Source organism: Harpia harpyja, chromosome 1, assembly GCF_026419915.1.
Source record: "Harpia harpyja isolate bHarHar1 chromosome 1, bHarHar1 primary haplotype, whole genome shotgun sequence".
Lineage (NCBI taxonomy): Eukaryota > Metazoa > Chordata > Aves > Accipitriformes > Accipitridae > Harpia > Harpia harpyja.
In genome coordinates, this window is record NC_068940.1 from 105,688,953 (window position 1) to 105,705,576 (window position 16,624).

Here is a 16,624-nt window from a genome sequence, read left to right on the forward strand (position 1 = left end):
GTCCCTTTTGTGTTGTTTATACAGATATACATATCCTCTTTCAGAATTTTAGTCAAATGCATTACATTTTAAAGAATAAGGTAAAAGGAGAAAGCAAAGAGGGGAGAACAACCCAAAATAGACAGTCTGGGAATAAGAGATTTACCCCCAGCTCATACTGTTCTTATCTTTTCTTTCCTCAAGGCTGAAGCAACTCATTCAGACTGTAATTACATATCTTCTATTAGAGTTTGCAACAAGCAATGAATTAGTTGAGCTTCTTTTGTCATAGAAAATTTAACAAACAACTACTTTAAAAGCATGAGAATTTAACATGGAAAATACCAAGTCCAGTTACAGCCAATTTTCCATACAGAGAACCTGATCTAAGGCTGGGAAAAAAGACACTACCACAAGTCCTTAAAGGCTCTGATGCATACCTGCTATAATCTAAAGACCGTATGTTGTTAACTATGATAGAAAGGCAGTCTTTTTTCTTGGGTTTCATACACGATATATATATTTCTCAGTACAAAAGGAACCACTACTGTTTTTCTGTCATTTGCAAAGTTAGGTTCAGGAAGTCTACTGTCACCTGTGCGTAGTAGTAACTTACCAACCTCCACATGAACACCTGCATGCCCACCATTTGTTATCCCATTCATCAGCTCTGTATCCTCTAGCTTCAGCTGAACCGGGGGCCGGAACTTCAGCTCCTCCTCAATCTTCTCCCAGTTGGCCTTCATTTGAGAGCCACTTGCACAGTTAAAATGGCATTTCACTTTCTGAATAACATTATCTGAAACAATATAAAAACATGCTTCAATCAGCTCTGCAAAAGTTAAGTGCCTTAGATAATTATTAATCAAATCATGGCATTCTTTTCTGATTGCTTTTCTTTTCTTCCTTCATCTCTTATTCGTTTCAGGTGTAAAATTCCACCACTGGTTAGGGAACAAAAAATACCTCCCCTAGGTATTTTATATCGCACCCACTCCCTTCTGGACACTTTAAATCTCAACATACTGCCTACCAGTGGACTGAAAACAAGCTTTCATATTCCACGGTAGATGTAACACATACCTTAAACTACCCATGAACTACCATTGTGTTTTAACAATGTCAATGATTAGTTTTTTCCCAGCATGGAGATAAATTAATTCAACATATATTTGAGTCATGAAGCAACTCTGACTGGCAGAGGCAATTCCACAGTGATTCCACCAATGTCCAAGCCACAGATCTACGTACAGATCACCCTGCTTCATCTCTCACACTTTAAATTTAATATCATTTGCAAGCAAATCCCTTTCCACAAAGGTGGCTGCTGGTTTGACAGGAGTTGCTCTGAGACTAAGTAGAGAATTTGTCCAAGTATGAATAACTCACACCTCCGGAATGAAGTACCTCACTGTGGATACTGCTACTTCCTATTTAATTGTGCAAAGATATTGGCAAATTCAAGCTATTTCAAATGCTTAGGAAAATAAAATGCAGAAACATTTATTTTGCTAAGATATCCTATGAGTAAAATCAGTATCCTTAAAATATTGTTACACTAGCAGACTTGCATAGGTTGACCACAGCTAGTACTGGATATGATAAATGTGTAATAGCTTAAGCCTGAGTTTTGAGACCACACAGAAGGACTTTATGTTGTGCTAGAATACACAGTGCCATAAGCATTCCTTAGTGAAAAATCCTGTATATTACCTTAAGTCAGCCTGCTGTAATTATCTGTAACTACCAGGGAAAAGGCTAAGATCTTAGGAAACAAGTACATCTTAGGTGCAAACACAGGAGGGAGAAAAACAAACAAACAAACAAACAAACCAACCCCCACACATTAGGTAGACTTATTAACAAAATACTGTATAAAAGTAAAATTTAAAAAAAAAAAAAAGCATTTTTTCTTTAAAAAGAGCCTTATGCAATTAAAAGAGGCTAGAAATTCCCAAATTCCTACTCAAGTTAAAAAAAAGGAGTCATTTGGATCTCAGCATAAAATTACATCATGACTGGAATGTGCCCTGCAGGGAATCCACCCAAAATACAAGATGGCTCTATAATACACTTTCCTTGTGGATTTCTCAATCTTTTAAGCATGGGCTTAACACTATTACCAAAATCTGGATAGAGGTGTGCTAATCCACTGCCATATCTTATCCTTTCCCAGAAAACAGCTTCTCATTGCAAGGGAATTGTGTTTTTCAAAGGTGCAAGGTTCAGTAGAGCAGCTGCTACTTGGCAAGAAAACCATTTATATCAGGTTAAAAAAGAAACAGTAGGCATGATTATGAAGTATTATGTGAATCTAAGTCATGCCAGAAGTAAAGCTGCCCATAATAATCTATTCTGTCTCCCTTTTTTCCTGTACCCATCTGTCTCCACTTGTCAGATTTTTTTTTTTAATTAAGTTAGAAAGTGTTTGAGATGTGGATTTCTTTTGCTTTTGTGCTTGTTTATTAATCACCATAGCATTTTGTTCATCTATTACAGAGGCTCTCAGGAACTGCAAAACCAATAATCTAATAGTTTAATGCAGTTACAAGATCTCCTACACATGCATGCAAAGGCACACACACAGATACACTTTTATGATCAGGCTTTGGCCAGAAGACATTGTTTAACATCATAAAAGTAGCAGACAAAGAATTCTTACTATTAGAGAACAAAAGTTACAAACCAAATTCAAGAAAAGCATATGGTCTGGAAGCTAAACTGATGCTTGTTGTATCGTAGGAAGCAGCAAATTCCCACTGAAGCTCTTCCAAGAAGCAAAACGCCATGATGGTTGAGTAATTGCTGGAACAGATTGCCATGCAGGCAATATCCCCAGAAGAAAGGAAACTGAAATAGAAAAAGAAAAAATGTAACGTCAACATTAAAAGGTAAAAGAGTCATGCTGAACATGAGAAGTAAACTGTGCTTTCTGTCAAAACAAAATGTACAGGTTGCACTGAAAGAGCAGACTGCAAAAAAAATATTGTTCACACTGCTGTAATAGTCCTGCAGCCCCTGTAGATCTAACACTTATTCTTACCTCATTCAGTATGCCTTAGCACACTAAAGATCACAATACAGATTTTATTAAATTGCTACATCAGAGAAAATTGACATTATTTTCCCAGGCTGGCTTCACATCATGCTAAAGAGATGGCCAGAAAACGTCACAGGCAAGAAGATTTTGAAAGAAAACACAGTGGCTTTCCACAAACAAAAGTAAAAACAAGCAAGCAGATGTATTCCTTGCTCCCCTTGAATATGACAACTTCATATTAACAGCAAGAGATATTTGTTAACTTGCACAAACCAAGATATTCAAACACTGTTACTGCTAAGTCATCTGTAATAAAGACAAGTTTGTGTCAGAAACAGCACAATAAAAATTCTACTCCAAAAGGGGTCCCTCTAACACTGAAGCCATGTTTATGCAGAAGTTTCTCCTTACAGATGGCCAAAAACTTCCAGGAAACTTAACAGGGCATTCATCTGACCAAAATGTAGGTGTGTACTTAAGGATGAGAGAGATCACTCTCATCTAGGCTTCATTAAATAAAATGGGAGTCAGGGCACCAAGTTCAGATGTCAGCACTCATAATGTAGATAACTAAACTTCCACAATCCCCACCATAATTACGGATTTGTAATTATCTCTGAAAGATGACCAAGGAAATCTTCCCTTGCAGGTTAGCCATTTGTTAGCAATATTTCAGTATAAAACCAATGTTTTGAAGCTGAAAAATTACTCTCTCTCTGTATTTTCTCTCTTTTCTACTATTTATATATTTCACCCCTCTTATACAGAAATACTTGTGGTTTCTATTTTATCACATTTTTATTTATTCATTGTACTATGTACTTGGGATTTATGGTTTTGATTAGCTCCGTTACAGCCTAGTTACACTGGGTACATTCCCTAAATTACTTTTGTCCCCAGCTCACAGCTGAGGATCAACACCATGCCTGCGTAAAACTACCTTTTCCCAGTTGTCAATAATTTATAGCCCTTTTGCCACATATCTGTTTGCACTCTTCTCATTTCAGAGCCAGATGCATAGCTACTTCTGTAGAGACTACAGAAGATTAAAAGCAGCAGAATATGTTAGCATTAAAGGGCACTTTGAGGGAAAAGGAATTAAAATGCTAATCTCTGCTTTTCCAATTGAGTCAGTGTAAGTTCATGGATCTTCTTTCTCCAATCACTCCCCCAAAAAGGGATACTTAGTTTTAGCTCAGGGTCTCTAAGTTTTCCTACTTCTGCTAGCCAGAAATGCAATCACAAGCTAAAACTCATTTTTAGAATTAAACTAGAATTAATAGTAAATGAAAATTCTCATCTCCGAATGAAACATTAATTTCTTAAAATAAAGACAAGCAAATCCTTCTCCAATAAATAAAAGCAAAGATTTACAATTTCTCCATACTGGCTATTGTCAGTATGCTTCAAGCCTCCTCAAGACACACTCATTAGCCAGAGCTTCCAGAGACTTGAAGCCTGCTGGTATTCAGAAAATGGAGTGGGCAGTACATAGGAGGGAGTCAGGGCAGTTCTGTGCAAGTCAGATCAAAATTGTAGGGGCCCGAAAGAAGGCATCAGCAAGACCTGACTATCCCTGAAGAAAAGGATTTGGGGTTTAGACTAAACTAAGTAATTCTTAGGCACTAGGATGCCGTCTTAGAAGGTATCTGTAGAAGTCCAAGATACTCCAATTGCTAATAGTAACAAGTACTGCCCATCAAGCAGAAAGCATTTGCTACAAAAAGTGACAACTAAAATAAGCAATTCTTAACATATGTTTACTAAACTGGGTGGGAGCTGTGTGCCTGTGGTGCTGAGAAATAAGGTTTCAAAATACTGCTTGGAGGTTACAATCTAGACATGCATGCTGGGATTTCAGAGTTCAGTTAGGTGCTATAGAACATACCTAATCCTTAAAGTTCAACTAATCCCCAGGACAACCATTTCAAAAACTAAAGTAAAAAAACAAACAAGCAAAAGAAGGGACTTACTGTATGCTAAGGTCACGTCCTTTTGCCGTGCCTCGACTTGGATACTGCGCCAGAATTGAGGACAATGCCTTTAATCTCTTTCTGCACTCCAGAAAGTCCTGATTGAAATGGAAATCTGTGGAGGCTGAGAGGGGAAGTCCATCCCTCACCCGCACCACACAGGCAAAGAAGATCATGGACATTCTCCACTGGAGTACTCATGAGGACAACCTGAAAATGAAATATTAAATTAGGTTAATGGATGTAGCATTAGTTACTTACAATCCAATATGCTAGCCAGAATTATGTCAAGGTAAGACTTTATTCACCAATGCTGCTGAAGAGTACCTCTCGTAACACCACTGCCATTGAAAGGCAATCAAACTGTTCTCAAAGGTCACGGCTGCATCCATTTTTTGCCTCTCAGACAAAAAGGTGAGGCAGGGGATTTGACAGGGGAATTATCTACCTGAAAAATATCACTATTTTCCCTCCTTCTGCTTTATCTCAAGCATCAGAAATGCTGAGTAAAGTTTTAAGGTATTTAAGGAAACTCGCTAAGTCCCACTGACACACTGCATCTTCACTTGTGTTGCAAATAGTTGCATTAGTGTTGCAGTTATCTGATTTTCTAGTATAACACACAAATACAAAAATAAATTCTAGGCTACAGCCTGTCAGGCTCTTTTTACAGAACCAACTAGGACTAAATATAGAATAAAAGTTGCCCTCTCTTGACTTCTTACTCTTCAACAGGTCACAATCTCCCATGAAAAGTTATTATTGGGATTTACCTGGTACATTCAGAACACACAGGAGATCTGTCCTTCAGACATACCATGAGTACTCAGTGCAAGATGTTAGAAGACTAATGCAGCAGCTCACATAATCTCTGAAAGATAACCATAATGAACATTTTAGAAGACTAACTAATGACCTTTATGTATATAAATATTTACAAGGTAAAATCTGCGCAGTGGGTACACATAACCTAGAAAGTATTATGCCTAAAGGAAAACAAAAAACTCTTTTTTTTTATCCAATATATCAATTCCGAGATGCATTCAAAGACACTATGAAATGATACGCAAAACGTTTCTGATGCCCCAATCACTGTTAAGTCATCCTAGCTTCCTGTGAAAGAGCAGCTCTATATCAGCAGACTTTAAGTGATTATCACAAGTGAGTCAAAAAAAAAAAAAAAAAAAAAAAAAGGCATTTACTCTGCTTCAGGCAAACTACCTAAAAGAAACGTTAGGGAAAAAAATCACAGTGTGAACTCAAACTTTTGATAAAGGGAATGACTGCTTTAAACAACCCTGTATCAAACAATTCATTACGATGCTCAAAGTTTCTTTGAAACATGTATCTCATCACCAAGTGTTTTTCCTATCTAAGAAGGTAAGAGAGCAAACCTTCTTCTAGTTCAGACATTCATAAACCCTCTTGTCTGTAGAGCGGCTCTAATGTCTAATAAGGGTTGAGTTCTTACCACAAGTGGCACTAAGAGAGTCTCATTTCAGCTCCACAGGAATCATTTCCACATAACTTGTAGGAACTATCCCTTTGTCAAAGGTGGCTGCAGTTTACCAGCACGTTAAAGCAACTAACAATTGTCAGAGGAATTGCCAGAAAGCATAATTGCACGTAACTTGTTTCCTTAGAAAAGGAAATTAAAACTATAGATTACACATCACTCGAAAAGCGTTATTTTGAACTCTTAAAATGGAGATTAAAGAATTAGATGTTATTTTTTTTCCACTATCACTCTCACAGTTCTTCTCTAGTAGTCATTTGAGTTGTAAAATCAAACTAAGCTCACTAACTTCCTTTCAGCACGCATCAAAAAGGCTTTCAACAATAATCAAGATTATTACACGTCAACTTGAAACGTAGCATCAATCTTCAATGTGTTGTTCGAGTAGCCATGAAAGAAACATTGCAGAAAGCTGCTTAAACTTTAGCATAAAAGTGAAATGAAAAAAAAAAGAAAATTGCCAACTCAGAAATACTAACTTTAACACAGTCAACTTTTAAGTACAGTTGCTCAGAAGAGCACAGTTTTATGGTCAATGGTTGGGAAAGCTGATGAAGTATAAGTCCAAAATATCCCACTTGACAAACACCGCAGCCGCAATACATTGAACGCTCTCGTTTACCTTTCAGAAACAGCCAGAAGGTGACCAGGAAAATGGAAAGGTGCTAAACTTAGAAACCAAAGACATTTTCTAAAATGTACTCAGCCTATGAAATTATTCAACTCACTATGCCACTAACAGCAAAAGTTTAAGATTTTAAAAAAATATATATATTCATCACTAGGGATAACATCACCTATAGTTAACCAACTGCACATATAAAGGTATACAACTTTCCAAGACATACAAACCTTCATGCTTCAGGGCATAAGGCTTTCACCAAGTATCAGCTGCCCATCAGAGTGATTCTCTTTTCTCCTGTGAAAGATCTGGTATCAGTCACCACCAGGCAGACTTCCAAATTAAATGCCAGACTTCACTGGAAAAATGAGCCAATGCTCCCTCCTTGGAGAATACACCTGCTGTAAAGTACTATCAGACTATCACTGCTGTATTAATGCAAAAGGCTTGATTTATTTTTTTTAAATCTACCTGCCTGTGAATTTTTAGGTTTGCTGCCTAAGGAAATAAGGCTTATACAACCAAACTTTAAGTGCAAGTGGGATAGATAACTTACATACCTTTTGGTTTTGTGAAAATAGGTAAATATGTATAAAAGGAACAGAGAGAAAGGCTGATGCAGTGACTCAAATCTTAACAGAGAGCAGGTGAGCACAACCTCAGGGCAAAACAACTGGAAATGTGTTCACTGGTTCTGCTTCTTATAGAGCTCCCAATTACATGGTGCATAGGTAACACCCTACTCCCAAACAGAGCAAAAAGGTGTGAGATTTGAGAACAGTACCTGCAAAGACTTCTGAGGAGTTAAAAAAAAAAAATACAAGTTTTTCATAATTCAGGCATTTATTTATTTGAAATGTAGCACAGGCTTAGCTAAAAGAGTCAAGAGCCAACATCACCCTGCAGAAGAGAGCAAAGCCTAAAAATAAATTCATGCAACTGTTTCACCTGTCTTCTACGTAACTCTTACCACCAAGCACCTATCACTCAGACTTATCTAGCCCTCTCCTTTCCTTTTCCACATTCCCCCAGCCCACCTACTCTGGCACTGCACCTCAGTGAGGCTTTGGGTTTTCTTTTTGTTTTTTCAGAAGCCTCTTGTTACTTGCAAATCAGAAGGCGCTTTGTGCCCGTGGCAAGTAACAGTTACTAATGTCAGTTCCCTTCAAAGTTTAATTACTTGCAAGCCAATTTTACCACATCACCTGTAAGTGAACACATACTATCACAGCTTACTGGACTGATCAAGGTAAGCACAAAACCAAGTGAATCCATGATCCTACTATTTCAGATTGACCTACCCTTTCCTCCTCCAGTCTCTTTCTATTTGCATACAATTAGCAGCCCAAAGTTTCTGCAACTGACTTTACGTGGCAGGCCTTTGAACTCAGGTCCTGAACTTTGACAATGTACTTGTGTCTTTTGATTAAGCAGATATCAAATCTTGCTGTGTTCAGAATTAATAATATCACAGTGCCAGTAAAACAGCTGGCCTGACAAGCAGGCAAAACCTTGAGAAATATTTCAAGCAATTGTTTCAGAAGAACAAGTTATAATTTATGACTTAAGTAAACAAAGCTTTTTTTTTTTCATTATTTGAAGCACCTGTACATCTAACACTTCAGAAGAAAACTGTTCAGTGTAAGACTCACATAAACAGTACATATTTACCAGTCTTATGACAAACAAGGCTCTTCAGGGTATTCCCACAGTAGGCATCTAAGAAGTTATCTGAAGCTCAGTTCCTCCATCCTCCTAAGCAGCAGCCAACTCTCTCCAGTGACTAGCTAGGGATTATTGAGGCAGCCTTAATCAGACCTCTTCACTTCACTACACTGTTATGCAAGCTCCTCCATATAAGAAGATTAGTCCCAATTCACAAGCGCCACACCTCCAAATGCTAGACAACCTCCTAGTTTATTGTCTGTACTTAGAAAACAGAAAGAAGAAACTCAAAAGGCTATGAAAACAAATGCAAACCAGTACATAATTCATGAGCGGAATTATTTTACAAATACAGTTCTTTAAGAAATTTAAGAAATTATTTTATCTAACCATCAAAAGCAGAAAGTTTCCTTCTCAGAATGGCATAACACTAACAAGGAATGTCTTGCTACCAGGATCTCTCTCAAGCATTCGTCTTCTCTCCCTGTTCAGCATCACATTTCCCTTCTTTCTAGAGGTGGCACATGGGACAGTGTCAACATCCAACAACATCCAACTATTCTGTCAAGTTCTGATCTTCCTACTGAAGGAAGAGCAGAAAGCTTTAGGGAATGTTACCATGGTCCAGGAGGCTCCTGAAGCAGCCTGTGAAGTTTTCTGGACACATGATAGCTTGATACACGGTCATTAACTATGGCACCTAATGCATCTTTCCTCAGGTGGGTAAGCTTCAGAGGGAGTCACAGACAGCTACAGGTTGGATGCCAGAATACGAAAGAGATGCAGGTTGACTCAGTCAAACACAAAACATTTAATAAAGCTGCAGCTCAAGTGCTGGTTTCAGTCTCAACCAACAAGAAGAGAAAAGAAATTGCGATATGGTTCATGAGGGAGAGTTACTACTTCTCTGCAGGATCAGGAGATGGATTTTATCCTCTTCTTGTATATACAAAAAAGCAAATCTGAAATGCTGTTACATTTCTCATCTTCTAAGACTGCAGTAAGAGTATCCATCTGCTTCTTCCCAACTGCTCTCCCTCAACGCTCACAGCAGCGCTGACCAAACTACAGATGTCACAGACCTACAGCGAACAAGAACCACGCTCCAGGTTTAGCAGTGAATAAAAACGATTTGAAAGCATGATGCTATCTCAACTTTTAAAAGAGAATTTGTGGATATCAAGAGCCTATAGGCTCCTATAAACCCTACAGGCTTTATTCTTATCCCCAAAGGGAAGCAGGTAGAAAACCCTTACCATCACAAATCTGCTGTCTGCACATACTCCTATGAATTACCAGGAATATCACCTGTTACACAAAACTCAAACCCCAACATTCAGCTCCCCCATCAACCGCACTACCTCAATGAACAGTCCTCCTAACGCTTGCCCAAACCACACCATAACAACTCTGTAAGGCTCTGAAGCTCTCCCCCTACCTTAATCTCTCAGAAACATCAGCCACCTTTATCTGCTCCTGAATACGGACCCACCCCCACCAACCTGTACCCTGAAGCCTCCTAAAGCCCACCAGCTCATCTCCATACCTTCACCAGCCCCCATACCCAAGGACCCATCCCATATCCATCCTGTTCCGCTCACCACATTACACATACCCAAACTCTATTCACCCTTCTCCTGCCCCACATTAAGAGACCCCAAACCCCCCAAAGCACCTCTCTCCCACACTCTTCAATAAACCCAGACACCTTGAAAGCCACCGCCCTCATCAGGGCACTCTTTCGTACTGACAAGCCTCCCCATGCACCTCTCAAGCACCCAGACACCCCCAAATCTTACTCCCATCCCACAGGTCCCAAACCCTCACATTATCCCAGCTCACCTCAAGACATCCCCAGCCCAACGCAAGCCCTCCTCAGTGTCCCAAGTCCTCCTCTCCCTACCCCCCTCAAGCACCTCAAGGAACCCCCAAATCCTACATCCCTACCCCAGGATCCCGACCCCAACACACACATCACCCCTTGCTCACCCCCACCCCACCCCCACATCCCCCAAGACTCCAACTCCCCTCACCGCCTCCCCACACCCTCCTTTAACCACCCCAAACCTTACTCCCCTGCCACAGGACCCCACACCCTCACATTACCCCAGCTCACCCCCTCAGGGCCCATCCCTCCCCCCTCCAGGCTCCCTCAAACACCACACACACCCCCCGGAGCGGCAGGGCTCAACACCACCCCGCCCCGCCACCCCCCCCCCCCGTCCCCGGGGACCTAGAAGGGGACTGAGGAGGAGGAGGAGGAGGAGGAGAGGAAAGGCCCCTTCCACCCCCGGGCCCCCTCCGCCGCTCACCTTCCCCCAGGCCGCGCTCGGCGGCGGCGGCGGCACCACAACACGCCCCGCCCCGCCCCCTTCCGCCCACAGAGACCGCGGGTAGAGTGTCAACGGCGCGGGGCACGCCGGGACGGCGGAGGCCGGTTCAAGGCCCGTTAGAGGAGCCGCCATCCCGTTCCACGCACCCACCTCGCCCCGGGTGGGGGGAATGGCGCGGGGGTGGCGGTCAGGCCCCGGAGGTAGCGGAGGGCCGGCCTTGGGCCTTGGTCCGTCGGTGGTGGCTAGAGCCAGGCCGCGGGCTGTGGTGATTCCCTGGGGGCTCCCGCCGGGCCGGGGCCGCGGCCCTGAGGCAGAGCGAGCGGCGGGCGGTCGTCACACACGGTCGGGGCCGTAGGCTCGGCCTGAAGATGAGCCCCAGCCGCGTTGTGGCAGGGCAAGGGAGGTCAGGGCGTGTGGGCGGTGGGTGCCGTCGTCTCGGCGGGGAGCAGTCGTCCAGCCGAGGCTGTGGGAGCCGCACCGGAGCCCATGCAGGAGCCAAGGGAGAGGGGGGGGAAACGGTGAGGTTTTGGACACCCAAGTCGGACGTGAAGGAGTCTTACCAGGCTCTTCTGGAAGCCGTGGGTTGAAATAAAACTTAAGCTCTCTAGCTGAGTCCTTGCGCTGGTGCTTTGAGAGGAACTCTGTACCGTTGTGCGTCCCAGGTGACAGATGGGATTCTTTTTTTTGATTAAGAGCTGCTGCTGAAGATGAACTGGGATTCAAAGTAGATTACTTTCTATCTCCTGGTGGTGCCAGGCCTAGGAAAAAGTCAGGAAGCTCTGCCTCTGGAATGATACCTGCGCCTCGTTGCAGGCGTTGCGGCAGTAACACACCGCAAACTGTCTTCTCACAGGACGTTCATCTGAAAAAACAGCAGAGTAAAAAGAGCTAATAAATAAATATGTTACTGAACATTGGAACTCTGAATTTACAAATCTTGACATGGGGACATTATCTGAGTGTAATCAAGTTGTTGCTATTTTTTAAGCAATAGCAGCACTGCTTAGTACCATGTGCAGTGGATAACCATTGGTGTTCTGCTGTTGCTAACAGCTTCCACTCCTCATCAAAGCATTTCATCGTGCTGGTGCAGGTCTACCTTGTTTCACAATCTGATTTCATACCCACTGAGGGTTGCTGCTTTGGATTCTTCCTGTTGGTGAAATGAAATATCCTGCTTTAGGGGAAAAATGGTTTTGGGATTCTGGGGAACAGCAATAGATCAGCTTAATTCCAAATACTTCTTTCATCCATGCAGGATGTTGTTTGCCCATTTCCTGTAGTGTGGTGGATTTTGGTCATTTTCACTTTAAAAGGAACATCTCTCTGTTTACCAGCACCACCAAAAGAAATAGATGTGTTGTCTGGTAGGCTTTTTCCTCCCGTTTTTAGACCTTCGTTAGGAAGCTGGTGACCCTCCTATGTGCAAGTCCACAATGCAGCAGGTAGCACCGACTACTCAGCAGTTGCTGCATCTGTACTCCCAGGTGTGTTCGAGGCAGCCGGGCTGCCGCTGAAGCCAGCATTCTTCTCCCTGTGAGTGGCAAAGGCCTATGCGCCATTGCTGTTACGCTCTGTTAACAGCAGCTGCACTTTATTAGTAGGCAGAGGCAAACCCGTTAGGGATCTTAGGGTGTCATAATCTGTTTGCTTGTTTCACAAGTTCTTTTGAGGAGCTGGCTAAAATCTAGCTGCATGGGGATTTGTTAGCCCAAGACAGCCATCCTTTGAAAGCACTAGAGATTCCAGCCTTTGCCCCCCTCTTTTACTCTTCCAGCTCTTCAATATTCAAGATACTTACGTGGCCAGAAGACTGAGCAGGGATATCGCTTAGGCAGTGACTGAATTGCTACTGGCCCAGGAGGGATAAGCAGACAGAAGTTGTGTCAGCACTGCACAGCAGAAATTATGTTTGATCGTGATCATCTTGACTTAGTGACAAAAACCTGCTACCCATTCCTGCTAATACAGTACAAAATGCAAGGTTCCTGTCCTTTACAGAGACTGGAGGGTTGATTTACAAATTCATTGTATGTTCAGAAGTGAACTCCTTATGTTATTGTAGCTTAGCAGCATCCCAATGAATGATAGCCAGCGCTTTTCAGGGCTCCATCTTACTGACTACACCGAGTTGTAGCACAAGAGTAGCTCAGAAGATTGGAAGATACAGGTTCCTCCAGGCAACACTTTGCAACTTCTTGTAGGCAGAGCCACTGTTGTTCTTTCCCAGTACCTGCTGTCAGAGAAAATGAGGAGCCCGACAAGTAAAAATGCTGAAGCGCTGCCACTCTGTCAGTAGGGCTGCACTGACCACCAAATGCTCCCTGTCTTTCCAGTTGCTCCACCAGTCTGCTACCGGTCACCCAAGATTGTTCCTCTTTGCAGTAGGCAGTGAATCTGGGACGAGAAGTTTGAAGGCTGAGTCCAAACAATTATAAAGAAAAAAATGTTTTTATCTACATCAGCAGTGATCTACCCACTGGTGCTGAAGAGAAAAGAAACAAAAAGCTGATTTTTCTTTTGGCACAACTCCAACTGTAAGAAATGAGAACAGTGAAGCACAGAGCAATGATACTGAAATTCCAAAGAAAACAATGTTACTTGCAGACAGGCTTGAACCAGATAAGCTGAGATGATCTGTATCCCATATGAGAAGCTTTGCCAGGGAATTTGAAGCCAATCTTTGCTTCCATTTTGAAGCAGCACATCCTCACATCAAAGACAAAACTATAGAGTAAAGCATAGACTGAGTATTTGGGGCAAAAGAAAAAAAAAAATCATCCACCACTGAATACTAGAGTGTTTGAAGAATCTTTCTGTGTTAACCACTGCATTGACAGTGCATGAAAACTTCAGCTGTTGAAGAGCTGTTTTACCTGTCAGCTGAGAGCTGGTGATAGCAACAGTTAGCAAAAACAAACCAGACAGAAAACTACCTACTGCTACTCAGACTATTCAATTTTTTCCACTTCACGTGTGAAGTAACTTAAAGATATTAAAAAAAACCCACACACACAAAAAAAACCCAAACCAACCAACCAAACCCAGGGCACAGTCTGAAATCAGAGCAGCTCCTAGTTTGCCATCTAGCTAGGCCAGTTTACTGGTACTGAATGTGAGGTGATGGAAGATGGTCACATTGATAAGAGGTGACAAAGCAGGTAAATTGAATATATTTTAAGGTTTCCTTTTCCAAGGTGATGTGGAGTGGTGTTTGCATACATTAGACATGGCACATTCAGGGTCAGGCAGCCTGGCCGAGCGGATTATACAAAATCATGCAGTAGTCCCTAAATCCCCAGGAAGCTGTGGAAGTGCCAGCCAACATGAGCAGTGCCTTGCTGTGAAAATAACTTACTTGCTGTTGTTTCACTGAATGAGTTTTTACACTTTAATCTCTTGCATTAAATGCAAATTCTCTTCTTATTGCTGTGGCACGGTGGTAAGAAAGAGGCAGGGTACTCATCCGCTCATTTCCCCACGGCATTCAGAAAAGCATGATTTTTTGACTGACCTTCTGTTTGAATTATCATGCCAGCCACAAAACAAAGGACTGCTTTATTAGATTGCTTGCCTTTGGGATTTTCTTGTGATTTAATGATCCTAGCCATGACTGAGAAAGAACAGAGCATGGCAAATATTAAAACTTTCACTAAGAGGTTTAAATTAAAATAGAAGAAAACACACTGACATGCAAAACCCTTGACAGCTTTCTGGATGAATACAAGCTGGCATTTGACGGTGATGTTAAAAACAAAATAGACATAATAGCTTGTTAGAGCTCAAATGTCTTCACCAGTACTTCCTGGGTGAGCAAGAGTGCTGGACATGGATCCCGCTTTTAGAAGGTCACAATACTGGTTCCAAGGTAAACAGTTGGAATTATCCAACTGATAGCACACAGCTCTGCTTTAAAAGAAAGATATGCCCTAATCTGAAAGAGAAGGCTATTACAGTCTTTATGCCTTTTGCAACCACTTATTTATGGTATGTGGATATACCTTGTGTGTGTACGAATAATAGAGCTAAACCACTGTTGTTTATCTTAGATATGCAAATAGTGAATCCAAGCCATTTGCAAAATGGGAAAGTATGTGTAAGATTAAACCGTTCTCAGCATGCTCAATTTTACACATGTCCAGTAATCACAGCCTCAATGAAAGTATGTTTGAGGAGATTAGTCATTTTCTGAATGGAGATTTGATGTCTTACCCAAGATAATGGATCATGATGCTCCTCTGATAATGGCTGGCAAGGCAAGGTCACTCAAGACCCTGGTCTGTAGCCAGCGTTTCTTCTGTAGCTGCCACATTTCTCTCCCACATTGTCAGCAGGGTGACAGGCTGTCATGAGAGACATCAGTAAACATTTTGCATTACCAACACATCAGCATAAGACACTGGCTGAGCACTACAGACAAATATAAACATGTAGTAAAGCCAGTTTCTGAATCACATAGTAATGCTCATTTCATTACTTCCCAAAACATCCGTGATGGAGGAACATAAGAAGCAAAGTATTAAATTTTCATTTCCTAGGAATTTGGAAAGTAGATTTGTTAACTTCTAGAACAGCTTATTTAATATTGTAACAGGAGGTAGAGACTTCTATTTGCTCTACATTATTGTAGAAAAACATGTCATAATTTGTAATCTAAATCCTCAGTTTTGTGAGCATTTGATGAACACATGAAAGGTTTATTTGTCTGACTACCCTCACTGAGCTGAATGCATCTCATCACATGCATTTAAGAAATGTAATGTTGGTTTGTATAAACATTCTCAGGATATAGGGTTTCTTTTAAACATAATATGGGAAGAGTCAATAAACAATTATTCAACTTTGTCATATTCATGTTAATTGTTTATTGTTAATAAATAAATAATATCGTAAGGGCAAACGAGCAGGGATACTGATTCAGACAGAATGCACAAGTAGCCCACTGCCCTGTTTCCAAAAGTGTCCATAAGCAGGTATCAAAGAAAGAATAACTGATACTTGCCCCAACAACTACAGCTTCCTACTACTTTCATCTCAGAGAATTTCATGAACCCGATGTGGTTTGTCTACTTGGTAATCCTCAACAGATCTCTTTCCTCTAAAATCGCATCTGAATTTCCCTTTTAACCCAGGTAAACTTTCTACATCCACAATCTCTGGCAAGGAGTTCTACAGTTCAGCTGTCCATAGCATGAAGAACCATCTCTTCTTCCTCTGTATTTATATTGAAAAATGTAAATACACACTGACCTTCTTGCATATGGGTTTTTTTAATTATGGATTTACCCTGAACACCCATATGTATTTCCGATATTATCGTGACTTACATACAGATTATTTCCATTGCTCCTACATAGCCTACAACAACTACCTCCCAGTTTAACAAATGGGTTTTTTTCCCTCAGGAATAATAATCACCAGATAAATTCATTCTGTAGATCCAGCCCCATATCATTTTTACCTTGCTTGTAGCAAAGTGTTCAAAATGACATGTAG

General features: G+C 41.4%; 1 protein-coding gene across 7 annotated transcripts in view; it reads right to left on the reverse strand.

Annotated features, from left to right (window-relative positions):
• The window catches only part of SEC22C (SEC22 homolog C, vesicle trafficking protein), a 30,321-nt gene extending 19,174 nt beyond the window's left edge, over positions 1 to 11,147 (reverse strand). For 3 of the 7 annotated variants that reach the window (XR_008238278.1, XR_008238275.1, XR_008238276.1), the window contains exons 1-6: positions 11,108 to 11,146; positions 7,361 to 7,427; positions 5,766 to 5,863; positions 4,993 to 5,202; positions 2,666 to 2,829; positions 596 to 778 (exon numbers count right to left, since the gene is read on the reverse strand). Coding sequence is in view for 3 of the 7 variants with exons in the window: in XM_052808084.1 (XP_052664044.1) it covers positions 596 to 778; positions 2,666 to 2,829; positions 4,993 to 5,174 (529 nt within the window). In the remaining 4 variants the exon portion in view is untranslated. Of the gene's footprint in view, positions 1 to 595; positions 779 to 2,665; positions 2,830 to 4,992; positions 5,203 to 5,765; positions 5,864 to 7,360; positions 7,428 to 11,107 lie in introns of all 7 variants that reach the window. The other 4 variants (XM_052808084.1, XM_052808093.1, XR_008238280.1 and 1 more) reach the window with 3 other exon arrangements.
• Between the last annotated feature and the right edge of the window lie 5,477 nt (positions 11,148 to 16,624).